Here is a 15099-nt window from a genome sequence, read left to right on the forward strand (position 1 = left end):
GGAAATGGGGGTTTTCATTTGCAGCCAAAAAGCACAGGCCCAATCAAGCCTCCCTCAGTGGGACACTTCATGGAGGTGCAAGGAAACCACCTCAACAGGAATTTTGAGATTTTCACCCTTTGTGTGGTAAAGCTCAGGCAGACAATGGACTGCTTGCATGCCAAGTAAAGAGCCAAAGATAAAAGAAATGTTAACTCATGCAAAGTATAGTTCTATGTGGGAGTTCCTTTACATGTAATAAACCGTACTATCTGGATGTCTCATGAAAACCACTCCAAGGACGTAATTATCTCTTAAATGTTACAGTCAAGGCAGAGGAGTGGTATGCTGGAACCCAAGTCAAATATCCCAGAAAGCAAAGTCTGAGATCCACAAATCTTACAGTCCCAGTTGCCAAGATAAGTCAATATCTAGCAGAATGGGGCAGGGGCTGCTCTCTGTAGGCTGCATCCCCTCCTGGCAGATACTCTAACTTCAGTTCCTTCCAGTAGATTTCCCATACTTGTCTGAGGACATTGACTATCTAGGAACAGAATGGAGGGAATTAAGCATACCCTCTGTTTTCCAACCTGCCCCTGTCAGACTGTTCCATCTGTGGCTGAAACCTATCCTCCAATCCTCAGCCTGAACTAGAGTGAGGCCCCTTTAGCTGCCCCTGGTGACGTCTGGTGCTGAATGTGTGCTGATTTTGATTTGTGGGTAATGTTGGCTCCGAGGAAGTATTTGTCATCAGTAATAGGATCCACTGTACAAATGTGGGTATGGATTTCAGCAAGATCATTAGAGACAAATCCCTCAGTGTTGGATACGTGTGGTTGGCTTTGACCAGAGGTGACTAAAGGGGTCACAGTGTGAGAATGCACTGTGGATCTCTTCTGTCTAGAGGAATCACGGTCAGAGGGCACAAAGTTCCTGAAAGTCCATGTGTTCTGCAACACCGCATTACGGAAACACCGGATTCTTAAGAATGTGATTTGAGCTGACGCAAGACTACTAAGCAGTATGATTAGACTGCATGCCCCAGAAGTACTACTGAGGAGGAACACTCAAATTCATGCTGACAAGAGAAGCACCTGCCCTGACCAGCGTTCTCATTGGAGCTATGCAGTAGTGGTTCGGAGACAGTCCATGCTAACAAGGCCTTTGGGCTCTGTCGTTACTCACCCCATCCTCCCATTCCCACCTCCATCATTGTGGTCTGGAACTTCACTCTCACGTTTTACTTCCTGAAGACATTTTTAATGTCCCTGCCTTCATCTATTCCCTTTGTTCTTCTTACAAAGGTCTTTCAGGATGTCAGGTTTCACTATGGCTCTATTGCTCACTGAAAACAGTATGGCGGACACAATCAATGAATCTCCCTAAACTTTGTTTGCTTATCCCCAGAATGCAGTTAACAATACCTGTCAGGAACATTGCTTATGGTGATTGTAACTGAACTGATGAATTTGAAAACCCTAAAGTGTTAGATTCCTTCTCTTGAATGTTAACTCTGACTCCTTGATTTATTCAAGAAATCAAGAAAAAGGTAACTATCAATTCTGATAGCTCACATTTACTCTACTGGATCCTATTTTAAGTGCTTTGCAAGTATCAATCCCTCTAATCCAAACAACAGCCCTATTTTACAGATTAGCAAACTGAGTTACTGAGAAGGTAATTAACTTGCTCGACTATATAGTTTAAAAGTGGTAAAACTGAACCTGTAAGTATGGGTCCAGAGGCCATATTCTGTAAGGAAAAAAAAAAGTGGGTATAGAAAAGGTATCACTCCTAAGAAACACACTTTCCTAAATGATTGGTAGTTCTTTCAATACTTTTTTATTTAGAAATTCACAGGTCTGATGAATATGTAGAGAGTTCAAACTACATGTCACGTATTCTACAAATAAACACATGTCTTGCTCCTAAGGGGCACACAGTCTACTGTGGACAGGAATCCATAAAAGATTGTGGAGAGGTTGGCAGAGTGCTCCGGGGCCAAATGAAGCCCATTCAGCCAAGCTTGGTGGGGTCAGGGAAAACACCTTGTGAACATGATAATTGAGATGAGTCACAAAGACAATCAGGATTTGGCTAAGCAGAGGTTGGCAGGTGGAAAGAGAAATTTTAGAAAGACAGAACAGTAAGTCCATAATTTGGATGGAGAAGAGAACATGTAGAGAACAACCAGAACATGGTTGTTGAAAATAATCTTTTGTAGCTACAGACCTGGCCTGATATTCACCACCATATACCCAGGTACTTCCTATTAGAATGTTGCAGAGAACTTGTCTACCTGTCCATTTTGGTCACTATTATATTACTAGTTCTTGGTATATTGTAGCTGTTCCGAAAATATTTGTTTAATGCATACATGCATGCATAAATGAATAGCACATACTAAACAAATACTTGTGAGGTGAATTAATTAATAAATGAATAACAGGAGTAACCACTTCAAAAGAAGCTGAGACAAGCTTCTAGTTTTCATACACAGGTTGACTGTTATTTATCTGAAGGGTTTGGGCTGATAGTACTTTAGACTTTGGATTTCCTTTCATGCAGGAGTATTTGAACATATACAATGAGATATTTTGGGATTAAGACCCAAATCTAAACATGACATTCATATGTGTTTCATATATACCTTATGCAAAATGGTCTGAAAATAGCTTTGTACAGTATTTTTCATGCATCTTCATTTTGACTGTGATCTGTCACATGAGGTCAGTGTGGAATTTTCCACTTGTGGTATCATATCAGTGTTCAACATCTTTGGATTTTGGATTTTAGAGAATTTTGGGTCAGGAATTCTCTGTGCATTGCATCAAATATAATCAAATATAATATAATGCACTATTAATCAAATCAACTGGAACTGGGTCATGAGCTGCCTTGGGTGTCAGACTTCAGCATTTAAACTTTATCTTACTAATAAGGGTGGACTGCTTCAGTGCTGTGAGCCTGAGAGTGACACGGTTAAACAACATGGTAGAAAGTTCACTGGGATTGAAGTTTGAACAATAGTTTAGAGCAGGAGATACCAGTCCAATGGTATGTCACAAGAATGCTTAGTGCCCAGTTATAGGATGGTGAAAAAAAGAAGTAAGCATTCAAAGCAGGGTGCACTCCCACTTTTAACAAGCTCACTCTATCAAAATTTGAATGTAGCAAAATAGAGGACTGATTAACAATTCACAGATGTGAAGGGATAGGTTACTCCATAGTGGGCATTGGCTGATAAATCAGGAGATTGAGGTTTGGGCCCCCATGGGTTTCTAACTTATGGTACGGTTGTAAGCCAATTTCTGGGTTCCTGAGGGCTAGAGTTTTTCCTCCTGTAAAATGAGGAGGTTGAATCAATGTGTCAAAAGACCTTCTCCATCCCTCCCAGGATCATGTATTCTATGGCCCTACGACCCCTACTATGATCTTTTCACATGCAGCAGCATGAACTGTGTAGCACTTGGGTTAGGTTTCATAGCTTAGAACTGTTTTGGAGGAGACATTTACTGCAGACGATGTCAAGTTCCAACCCTTTATGTTACAAATGAAGAGACTGAAGATCAGCAATGCCAACAGAAATGAAAAAGGTCATACATTTGGGGGCAGAGGAGAAGACAATCCCTCTCTTACTCCTCAAACTGCATAAACCTGTTTATATGTGACAAAAAATATGCACCTTGGAGTTGAACTTTTTGGTACCCTTAATTTTAATTTTAAATTTCTGAATTCATTAATAACTTATTCAAGAAGAATTGTAATAGAATTTGTGTTCAATAATGGCCAACATGGCAAATATAAAAGTCAACAACAATAAAATCCTAATCTCATTCTTTCATTTGTTTAACTCTTATTGTGTTCAAAATGTTAAGAGTATAATGATTAATAAGTTCCAGACTAGATAATTCCTAATGCCTTACCAGTTTTAAAACAATATAGATGCTCCATTCTGTTTTCATTGTGTATCCTAGCTGGAGGACAAATCTCTATTCAATGTTGGGTTGTTTCTGTTCTTTCAATGCTGTTCAACCTCTTTTGCCATTATGGAAGGGGTTCCTAACCCTGCCCAAGGTCAATGCTTACTTGTTGGATGTTCCATGAAGATTTGTCAGCAGAGTGAAGTTGTTTCTAACACTTCGCAAGCTGGCAAGGACCTATAAAGAAAATGTTTCAAATAGTTAGGGACAAACAGAGGATGCAAGTGGCCAGTTTCAGAAACCACACTTAGAAACCACACCAAGAGACAGAGTGAGAGCAAGCCAGGGCCATCATGATACACACCTGAGCAAAAGGAGTTACAATCAAGTCATCGCCGTGTCTGGGGAAAAAGAGAAGACAACACTTAAAGATGCACTTGAATTATAACTGTAACTTATAAACTGTAATATTACACTTTACCAATGTTAGCAGCCTAAAAGTTAGCAAGTCTTTTTATCTGAATATAAGAAAGGACTCAACAATTAGGCATAAATGGGGATCCTGAGAGCTTGAAAGAAAAAATACCAGGTTCATGACTCCTGGATTTGCAGTGACTACACATAAAAGCCTTTGTAAGTAAGCATATATCCTCAGGGTATAGTCCCATTAAATAGCAGACCCAGAGTGCTGTAATTCAAAGCGACTTGTGGATTTTGGTTGCCAGAGCCAGGAAATTCAAAGGGAGGGCTGCTCACAGGCACACACAGAGTTGGAAAAAATGGTATAACAGTCTGGATAAAGGTTAACTTTGGATTTCCTGGCTTTTGTTGATTTGAACCACAGCTTTAATGCCATTTAAACACAGATTTCTGTCTGGGAATCCCATTACTTTTTGTTTTTAATATAACTTTTTTCTTAAAGTACCCAAGAAAAGCTTTTGATGGGAGTGTACGGACTGAGCCTACTACAACATGCTGTTGCCACTCATTTTGTTCCTAAGAGCTGATTAAGCTGTACCCAGTGTTATATAAATGTGTTTTCAGAAGTGTACTCATTCTTCCTTCCATGGCATATACCTCAGTAAACCTACTTAAGCCCACCTCCGGCAAGCTCTCTAGTCGAGATATTAGAAGACATGTTGGCTTGTGCTGCAGTCAGACAATCAGGCCAATTTTCTATCATGATGTGAAATATTAACAGCAGCACAGAATCTGGTGGACAATGACCTTTCTTTGCTCTCTGGTCTGTCTTCTCTGTCCTCAAAGTTGCCACATAAATATGGTACCTTATTCATCAGCTACAATGAGGGCAACCAATAATTATTAAGCATCTGCCCTGTAACAGACCTTATATGAGGCCAGGAAATCCACGTTCAACAATACACAACCCTCTGGACCTTTTCTCTAATTTAGGCATTTGACATGGGGCCTTTTTTAATGGTTAATTTAATTTTTCACCTACTTGAAAGGCAGCACAAGAGAGAAAGAGAGACAGAGACAGAGACCTTCCATCTACTGGTTCAACTCCCCAAATGCCCACAAAAGCCAGTGTTGAGCAAGGCCAAGACCAGGAGTATGCAACTCAATCCAGGCCTCCCGGATGGGTGGCAAGAACTCAAGTACTTTGACCATCATTCGCTACTGCCAGGATGCATTAGCAGAAAGCTGTATCAGTAGCAGAGGATCAGGGACTTTGGTACTGGCACTCTGAAATGGGATGCAGGCATTCCTGAGTGGTTGCTTAACTTGCTGTACCACAATGTTTACCCAGGGTCTCACCTAATGCAATATTTCCCTTTCCATCTTTGTCTATATAGCTAGAATTCCTCCTTCAGTTTAATCAAGCAAACCTTTGTGTGCTTACTTTGTGTGATAATACAAAGAAGGCCATGTGATTGTATGTCAGACCCTGTGCTGAGCACTTTATGTAGATTGTTGCTGAATTCTTGCAACGAGGGCGGGAGGTGGATACTCTTAATATTCTCATTTTGAGATGATGTCAAGCCTCAGAGCAGTTACACAGCTGCTTAGTTAGCACATAAACAACAAGTGAAAGACAGCCTGTTTGATGTGCCCAAATCTGTGTTTTTAAATACTATGCTTCCTATTTTATGCTGATACGACATAGCTGACAAAGCCAATTATACAAATTTCAAGATTTTTCAAATTAAAACATAATTGGAGAGACATAAATATTCAAAAAATCTTTAGTAGGCATTATAAATATAGAATGAAAAATACAAACAATGGATACTTGGGGGGTAGGGGAAGAGGTTAATTTAAGGTTAGAGGAGTAGGAAAGGCTTGAGTGAGTGAGTGGTGTTTGAGATGAACTTCAAAGGGCCAAGTTTAAAAAGGCAGGAATATCAGTTGCTACCAATGAGAAAAACAGTAGAACAAAGACACACAAATAGGAAAGATCTTGAGCATGATCATTGAGACGCTTGGTGTCTCTTCGGGTGGAACTGAGCATATTAAATGTAGATGTTTGTAGAGGAAGAGCCTAGAGTATCTCCCACACCTACAGTATCTCCCACACCTACAGTAAGGACAATCTAGACAGAGATTATGGAATTGTGCTTAATTCTGTAGGCAGATACCAGCTAGTGAAAGATTTTAGAGAGATGGGATGTGAGATAAACAAGCAGGGAAAATTTTCAGAAATTAAAATGCTATATCAGATTAACCTGCAGTAATAATATGCGTAAAAGTACTTGGTAAGTATTTTATGATTGGGATGAGCTTCTAGTGACACAGTAGTTCTCAACTGGGGTTGATTTTCCCTGCCAGGGACATTTGTCAATATGAAGAAAATTTGATTATCATAATTAGAGGGCTAAGGAGCTGCTACTGAAATCTCGTACATAGAGGTCAGGATGCTACTAAATATCCTACAGTGTACCTGATGACCCCCAATGATAAAGAATGACTCTGGCCCAAATATTAATAGTGCCAATATTGAGAAACTATAGTAAGGGTGGGACGATGGCTTATAGAAGGCATTAGAAGAATCCTGAAATATACAAACATATCTCTAATTAAGGTGTTTTGTTTTTCTTGCTTAGTGTTAAAGATTAGCAGGTTGCTTTTTAAAATATTTTATTCATTTTATTCTTTAATATTCCTCTAGAGACATATTCTAAACTTTACTTTTCTTCCCCAACTAATGAGCATTTACACTGTCCTCAATTTTTCACCTTTACAAAAAGGCTATACTTTTAGGTCTCCTTTTCCACATGTGCAAGTGTGTTTTTTTTAACTTTTATTTAATGAATATAAATTTCCAAAGTACAGCTTATGGATTACAATGGCTCCCTCCCCCATAACTTCCCTCCCACCCGCAACCCTCCCCTTTCCCTCTCCCTCCCCACTTCCATTCACATCAAGATTCATTTTCAATTCTCTTTATATACAGAAGATCAGTTTAGCATACATTAAGTAAATGTTTCAACAGTTTGCACCCACATAGAAACACAAAGTGAAAAATGCTGTTTGAGTACTAGTTATAGCATTAAATCACAATGTAAAGCACATTAAGGACAGAGATCCTACATGAGGAGTAAGTGCACAGTGACTCCTGTTGTTGACTTAACAAATTGACACTCTTGTTTATGGCATCAGTAATCACCCTAGGCTCTTGTCATGAGTCGCCAAGGCTATGGAAGCCTTTTGAGTTCGCTGATTTTGATCTTATTTAGACAAGGTCATGGTCAAAGTGGAAGTTCTCTCCTCCCTTCAGAGAAAGGTACCTCCTTCTTTGATGACCTGTTCTTTTCACTGGGATCTCACTTGCGGAGATCTTTCATTTAGGTTTTTTTTTTGTTTTGTTTTGTTTTTTGTTTTTTTGTTTTGTTTTGTTTTGTTTTGTTTTGTTTTTTTTTCCCCCAGAGTGTTTTGGCTTTCCATGCCTGTAATACTCTCATGGACTTTTCAGCCAGATCCGCGTGCCTTAAGGGCTGATTCTGAGGCCAGAGTGCTGTTTAGGATATCTGCCATTCTATGAGTCTGCTGCGTATCTCGCTTCCTATGTTGGGTCATTCTCTCCCTTTTTGATTCTATCAGCTAGTATTAGCAGACACTAGTCTTGTTTATGTGCTCCCTTTGGCTCTTAGTCCTATCATTATGATCAATTGTGAACAGAAATTGATCACCGGGACTAGTGAGATGACATTGGTACATGCCACCTTGATGGGATTGAATTGGAATCCCCTGGTATGTTTCTAACTCTACCATTTGAGGTAAGTCAGCTTGAGCATGTCCCGAATGGTGCACTTACTATTAATTAAAAAAACTTTTTTTTGAAAGAAGAGAGTAAAATGCTATGGATGTCAGGGGTGAATTGGAGAGGGGAGAAATCCAGAAGGAACAGTTAGGAGGACACTGAACTGATTCAGGTGATAAGAGGAATAGGTAAGGCCAAGAAAGGAAGAGGAGGAGACAATTGAAGGCACCCTGGAGGTCTTCCCAGAACCTCTCATTTAACTGTACAAGTGATACAAAGAAATAGTGTTTTCCATTTAAAAAATAGATAACAGAAAAATGCAAGTCCATGACAGAAATAAAAGTAAGGAGGAATTGGGGGATTTTTAAGGCTTCCTTGAGTTTTTGAGGTACATGTTGAGTTTTAAGGTACTTATATGGACATCTAGGTTGAGAGATCAGGCAGGAAGACTGAGATATGGGGATGAGAGCCATTGATTCAGGAGTTATCTACAGAAGTAGGGATAATGAAGGCAATGACAGGGATTGGCTTCCTTAGGTGGCAGTATATATAGATGTGAGTCCAGGTAAGAAAGCTGGGGTCTTGAAAAGTGGCCAGTAGGGGTGACAGAACAAAGAATGAAGAGAGAAGTCATGATCGATGCAGTGTGATGAATGTCAAAAGCTCTTCCTTCCTCATCTATTTTCTTTAAATGGATTCTGAGATGAGTGAAAGATCTTGCTGTTTGCTGATATCTGTGATGTGAAGTTCCAGGTAATGAATTTACAGTTAAGTAGGTCTTCTATGCTTCCAGGACTTCTGGAGTTTAAATATCTAATGAAAGAGAAATAATACAAGCAAACTTATACATCTGTAGTGCCTGGAGCTGATGTACTGTTGAATGAATTACACAAACTAATGATTAAAGAGAGGCAAGAAAACACAAGGGGCAATGTGACTTTAGCACTACAGCACTTCTTAATTTTAGGAGAGCAGAACATTCAGAAGCAAGAAATGGATTTATAGATTCCCAGCACTGGCTGCCTTAATTGATTTGAGCTGCAACAGCTAATGCAGTTTGTCAGATAACAGCTGCTAGAGACATTACCAAATAACTTGTGGTAAATATTAGAAAAGAAACAAAACACAAATAAAACACCTGTTTGAGTACAGCCAGATTATCTATCCATAGAATTTTTTTAATATCATGACTTCACATATTACCATTATTATTATTATTATTATTATTATTATTTGAAAGGCAGAGTTAGAAAGTGAGAGAGAGAGAGACAGAGAGAAAGGTCTTCCTTTTCCTTTGGTTCACCCCCCAAATGGCCACTACGGCCGTTGTGCTGCACCAATCTGAAGCCAGGAGCCAGGTGCTTCCTCCTGGTCTCCCATGCTATTAAGAAGAATAAACTGGGATAGCAGTAACAAAATAATTGATTGGTTATATGAAAAGGATGCATTTGTTTCTTTCCATGCCACTAGAGAAGTCCTCTCTTAGGAGAGAGACTAAATCTTCAGAACAATTACACGAGCAACACCTAGTGACCAAATCAGCACATTACAACTTGATTGACAAAAATTCAGATGAAAACTCCCATCTTGGAATTCATTCTTAGAAATGGATCTTGGAACTGAAGCTAAGTCTGCTTTAAAGAAGGAAATGATTTTTTAGAAAGCAAACATTCTGCTTTACATCGCTACATTCTGAATTTAATTGATTACTTTCACTTTTCTCTGTTTTCTCCCTACACAGAACTGTATTTTCCTTGTACAGATTTTAGCCTTCCTTATAAAGAGATGCACCCCACACTGTTCAAGAACACAGATCTAGAAGCCTCTAACATTGGTTTGTCAGCTGTATTATTGCTAGCTGTGAGACGTTGGGTAACCTTTCCATCAATTTTTTTTTCATCTACAAAATGGGGTTCTATGAGAATTAAATGATTGACTATACTTATAGAACTTTAAATAAAATTGGTGGGCATATAAAAACACTTTATTTAGTTATAGTCATTCTTTTTATGTAGTCACTATCTTTATTATTATAAGTAAGTTTGCATGCCTGTCTTCCCAGCTGTTAAGAGACCCTTTTAAGAAATTCACGTCTTTTATGGTTGCAATCAAGAGAATTTCATATTTATTTTGTACCTAACAGTATATAAAACACTTTTATATACTTTATTTCATGCAATAGGAAAAGGTTGCGGATGCTAGGAAATGTGGCAACCACCTATCGTGTTGGCCAAGACTGAAACCTCCATCTCTCTCATCCCAAAGTCAATCAGCCACCTCTGTTGCTCCCAACTTGCAAATATTTTTTAACCGCCTACTGGATGCACTTTCATGTAGAGCCTTATGCTCTGTTACCTGTTCCCCCATTTGGGTCTTGGGTACTGGTCTTTAGTGTGTTAATCCTCCAAACCATTCTTCATAACGGAATTGGAGCCATCTTTCTAAACATACTTCTGATTATGTATTTTCCTGCCTAAGAGCCGTTAGTAGCTTCCCGTTGCTCACCCATGGCATGAAGGCTACCTCAGCAGATGGCCCTCATGCAGAAGTTCCTGCTCGCTTGTGCAGCCTCATCTTCCACAACTTCCCCATCCCTAACATTCTCTGTGTCAACCGTACTGCTCTGCGGTTGCCCACAATGCTTCCCATGCGTAGAGTGCTGGTCAGCATGTGGCCTTTCCTCTGCACATCCTTCCTTACACCTGCTGACTCCTTTAGCTGAACCATAATGTCCTCAGTAGGCTGCCTGCCCTGCTGGGCCAGACCTTTCAAAGTCTTGTGTGTACCGCTGAATAGTTCCCCTCATCTGAAGATATAAATGCAGCTTTAACTTACTGAACATTCAGCTTTCCTGGAGACACTGGAATTGTTTTATTTGTTAGCAAAGTGCCTAAATTTAAGTAAATATTTATTAAAAGAAAGAATAAATGTGATCCTCCTAGCAGCTGGAAAGACAAGTAGAGCACAGATGAACCCGCTATGAGAGCACTTCAAGAAGTTCATGGGAAATAGAATTAAAAGATAAGTTTACTTTGCTGTAAAAATTCTTAAAATCATATGTAAGTTACATTTTTATTTTCCAGCCTCATTTACAGCCCATTTATGTGCTGCATATCCATGTGGTTTAGTTACTTATACTCCTTGTATTTAAGTCTTGCTTTCTATTTATTATTATTCTACCTCTCTGTGCCCCAGATTTTATTTATTTATTTGACAGGCAGAGTTACAGACAGTGTGAGAGAGAGAGAGAGAGAGGGAGAGAGAGAGAGAGGTCTTCCTTCTGTTGGTTCACTCCCCAAGTGGCCACAATGGCCAGAGCTACGCCAATCTGAAGCCAGGAGCCAGGTGTTTCCTCCCGGTCTCCCATGCAGGTGCAGGGGCCCAAGCACTTGAGCCATCCTCCATTGCTTTCCCAGGACACAGCAGAGAGCTGGACTGGAAGAGGAGCTACCAGGACCAGAACCTGCACCCATATTGGATGCCAATGTCGCAGGTGGAGGATTAATCTAGTGCGCCACGGCACCAGTCCCCCCAGTGTCTGATTTTTAAAAGATAATCATAATGCCTACCACACTGGGTATATGGAGAGTAAATTAATTAAAATACTATCAAGGACTTTGAATTAAAGCAATATATACTACTTTGGGTAGTACATCTCCATAGGAAATGCCCAATAAATGTCTGACTTGCTTATAGATCATTTAGAGATGATAAAGGAAAATCTTGGTGCTAGTAACTGTGGTGACAACAAGGCTAAGGCAAGCTTTAGACAGCACACTGCACGTTCTGGTGAACCATCACTAAACATGGCTTAAATTTCAGTGGGGACGATTCCAAGTTCTCATTTCCCTTGACAGCTGTCTCAAGAGACCACTTAATCCTCATGTAAATGGCAGGTTTACAAACCTTCTTGTCTGTGTACTGTGTTGCCAATGGGATGACCCAATGAATATAGAAAATCTTGTGACTTGCAGGCTGATGATCAAAACTCCATCCTGCCCAGAGTGGTTCCTGCTACAGTTTGGGGGCAATAACACTGATCTCATCTGTTTGCAGAACATTATGTACTCTTTGGGAAATCTCTGTACCTCAATCTGCAAAGGCATTGCATGAGAGATGATGACAAGAAAGGCACTGCGGAAAACCAGCAGACTATTGCCACATCTGGGGAAGTATCCAAAATTTCCTTTGGGGACCTAGTGATAATATTGTTGTGCTTTACTAGAAAACCTTATTTTGGTCTCTCCTTTATTGCTGAAAGACAAAGCCAAGTGGCCACAACTGCCAGGGCTGAGCCAGGCTGCCAACAGGAGCCACATGATTCACCTGGGTCTCCCACCTGGGTGGCAGGGGCCCAAGCACATGGGCCATCCTCCACTGCATTTCCCAGACCCCCAGCAGGGAGCTGGATGGGAGGTGGAGCAGCAGAGAATGAACTAGCACCCTTGTAGGATGCTGATATTTTAGGGGGAGGCTTTACCTGCTATAGCACAACACTGGCCCCTATCCATTTTTAATTTTATATTTTTCCTTTTATATTTTTCACTTATTCTCTTTTTTTCCCTCTTAGTCTTCTGAAGGCATTTAGACAGAAATTTTATGACATTTTATGAAATTTTATGAATAGAAGTGTCTTCTATGACTAGAATTTAATGCACTGGAATTTCACAAGGGTTCCTGATTTTATATAAATTAATGACTTCTCTATAAGGGGCTCCTAGCAGGCTTTCAGAGCTCCCACACAAGGGCCTTCACAGAAGACTCCTGGTTTATCACCACCCTTCTTTCTGACAGGAAGAGGTAGGAGAAGCAGTGAGAAACTTGAGGGCCACTGTTCCTCTTTGCATTTCAGTTCATCCTGAAAAGTAACCATCAGGTGAAACAGCTAGAGGAGCATTACTTCAGTTGAGATCCAGATGCCTGTGTGAAAATGGATTTTCAAATATGGTCCTATTAAATGAAATACCAGAGACTTGGATAATTATTCAAACTCTGCCTTTTGTTGTGTTGACAATATAAATTCCTAAACCAACAAATACATAAAAATTTTTATTGCAAAGTTGAAACATTGACAAAGCAAAATTTTGCACTATTTTTATTCATGCAAGGGTTTCAATATATTCATTTATCAGTATTTCTGATAGGGTGATATTATTAGGTTGTCAACTGTTTTCTTGGAAAACGCTATTATAGCATGAAAGTATACTCTTTCTACTTTTTCTATTTTTTCTTAAAAGTCCTTATCCTTTAAAATTGAAAATGATACTAAATAATTTACATTTATATTACCCTTGCCTGCCTAAATTTAAGGTTGGCAACACCATGGGTTCTAAGACTGGGGGGAAATTTTGCTGGTCAGTAACACTGAGAAGTCAGTAAATCACTACTGCCATGGATATTGGATATGGAGTCGTCCAGAACTCCATGTTTGTTTCAACAGCTGTAGATTGAGTTGAATTGTGATATTTAAGGTCTTTTCACAGTGGAAATTTCTATAATCTTGTGATTCCAAGTAATGAATCTTCAGAATTTAATGTGGATTTAGGTTAGAGACTTCTGTAAAGACTGCAAATGACCCCAAGACTCATCACACTGTTTGGCATGTGTTCGGAGAACTATTCATTGAAGAATTAATTTAGTAAATTAATTTAGTAAATAACTGGTTCCCAAAACTAGTCTTTTGTCTGTAACATTGTGAGTATGAAGCTTTGATTACTTTGAGCTCACCACATTCCCCATGTTCCCCCATGATGAAGTCTAGAAAGGTTTTTATCTCGATGCAGGAGAGAATTCCTACTACATTCATTGTCAAATGTTAGTCAGAAACTGCCAGTCCTTACATGATCTATGGCAAAAGGGCTACCTTTCCACTAGTCTTAGATATCTCCTCTCTGCATCCATCCATTTTCTTCCTTGGTAGGAAAGATGCTACTTTGCAGTTTGAAGAGCAGAGGCTAAAGGAGTCCACAGGATTTTAATATGGTCAATGGTATGGTTTTGTCATAGTTTTGTTGTGTCCTCCAAGAGTGCATCTGCTGAAAGTACACACACCCAGTGTGATGATGGGAGAGGCAGCAGACTCTCTAGAAGGTGGGGAACTTGTCAACAGGGTGCTACCGACAGAAGGGATGTAGGTAGGTCTGGTGGGGCTAACTCTTTGAGAATGGGTTTTGATAAAGCAAGGTCACTCCATGCACCTGGCCCCACCTAGCTCCCTTTCTGTTTGTCTACCATGTTAAGATGTAGCCAGTGGGCTGGCACCAGGCTGTTTGGACCAGCCAGTAACAGAATTATGTGTCAAATAAACCTCTTTGCTTTACAAAATAACCAGCATTGGGTACTTTCTTATAGCAACAATAAATGGACTAACACATCATTGTTAGCTACATCCGGGATTTAACATGCTATATGCTCATGGTAGAAGCAAGTTTCTCAATCAGAGTTCCAATTTCATCGTCTAAAGTGTGGGGGTAGTAATGGCACACACTGGCTGGGGTTGTTGTGCAGATTAACAGAGATAACATGCATGAGTGGATCCAGCCTCATGTTAAGTGCTCTTTTTCTTAGTTTCCTTCTACTTTGTAGAGTTAGTTGTACATATATGTTCATCTTACCGCTATCCTCGTGCTGAGCACATGGAAACTTTTAAAGAATGAGATTGGGTTTTAACTGATATGTGATTTTTCCACTCTTTTGTTCATCTTTTTTTTCTGCAGAGTCTGGCACACTATAAAAAACATAGGAGAGGGGCCAGCACTGTGGCACAGTGGGTTAAGCTGCCTTCTGCGGCACTAGCATCCCATATTGGTTCTGGTTCAAGTCCTGGCTGCTCCAATTCCCATCCAGCTCCTTGCTAATGTACCTGGGAAAGCAGTAGAGAATGACCCAGGTCCTTAGGCCCCTGTACCCACATGGGAGACCCAGATAAAGCTCTTGGCTCCTGGCTTCAGTCTGGATCAGCAGCGGCCGTTGCAA

The 15099-nt window shown here is 39.9% G+C and overlaps 1 protein-coding gene across 4 annotated transcripts in view; it reads right to left on the reverse strand.

Annotated features, from left to right (window-relative positions):
• The window catches only part of PDE4B (phosphodiesterase 4B), a 679542-nt gene that overhangs the window by 134356 nt on the left and 530087 nt on the right, over nt 1–15099 (reverse strand). For all 4 annotated transcript variants that reach the window (XM_017346216.4, XM_051857656.3, XM_008265102.5 and 1 more), the window contains 2 exons: nt 4267–4303; nt 4069–4139 (listed from right to left, as the gene is read on the reverse strand). In XM_017346216.4, coding sequence (XP_017201705.1) covers nt 4069–4139; nt 4267–4303 — 108 coding nt within the window. The remainder of the gene's footprint in view (nt 1–4068; nt 4140–4266; nt 4304–15099) is intronic.

Source organism: Oryctolagus cuniculus, chromosome 7, assembly GCF_051225735.1.
Source record: "Oryctolagus cuniculus isolate XC-2025 breed Fujian yellow rabbit chromosome 7, ASM5122573v1, whole genome shotgun sequence".
In the NCBI taxonomy this organism is placed as follows: Eukaryota; Metazoa; Chordata; class Mammalia; order Lagomorpha; family Leporidae; genus Oryctolagus; species Oryctolagus cuniculus.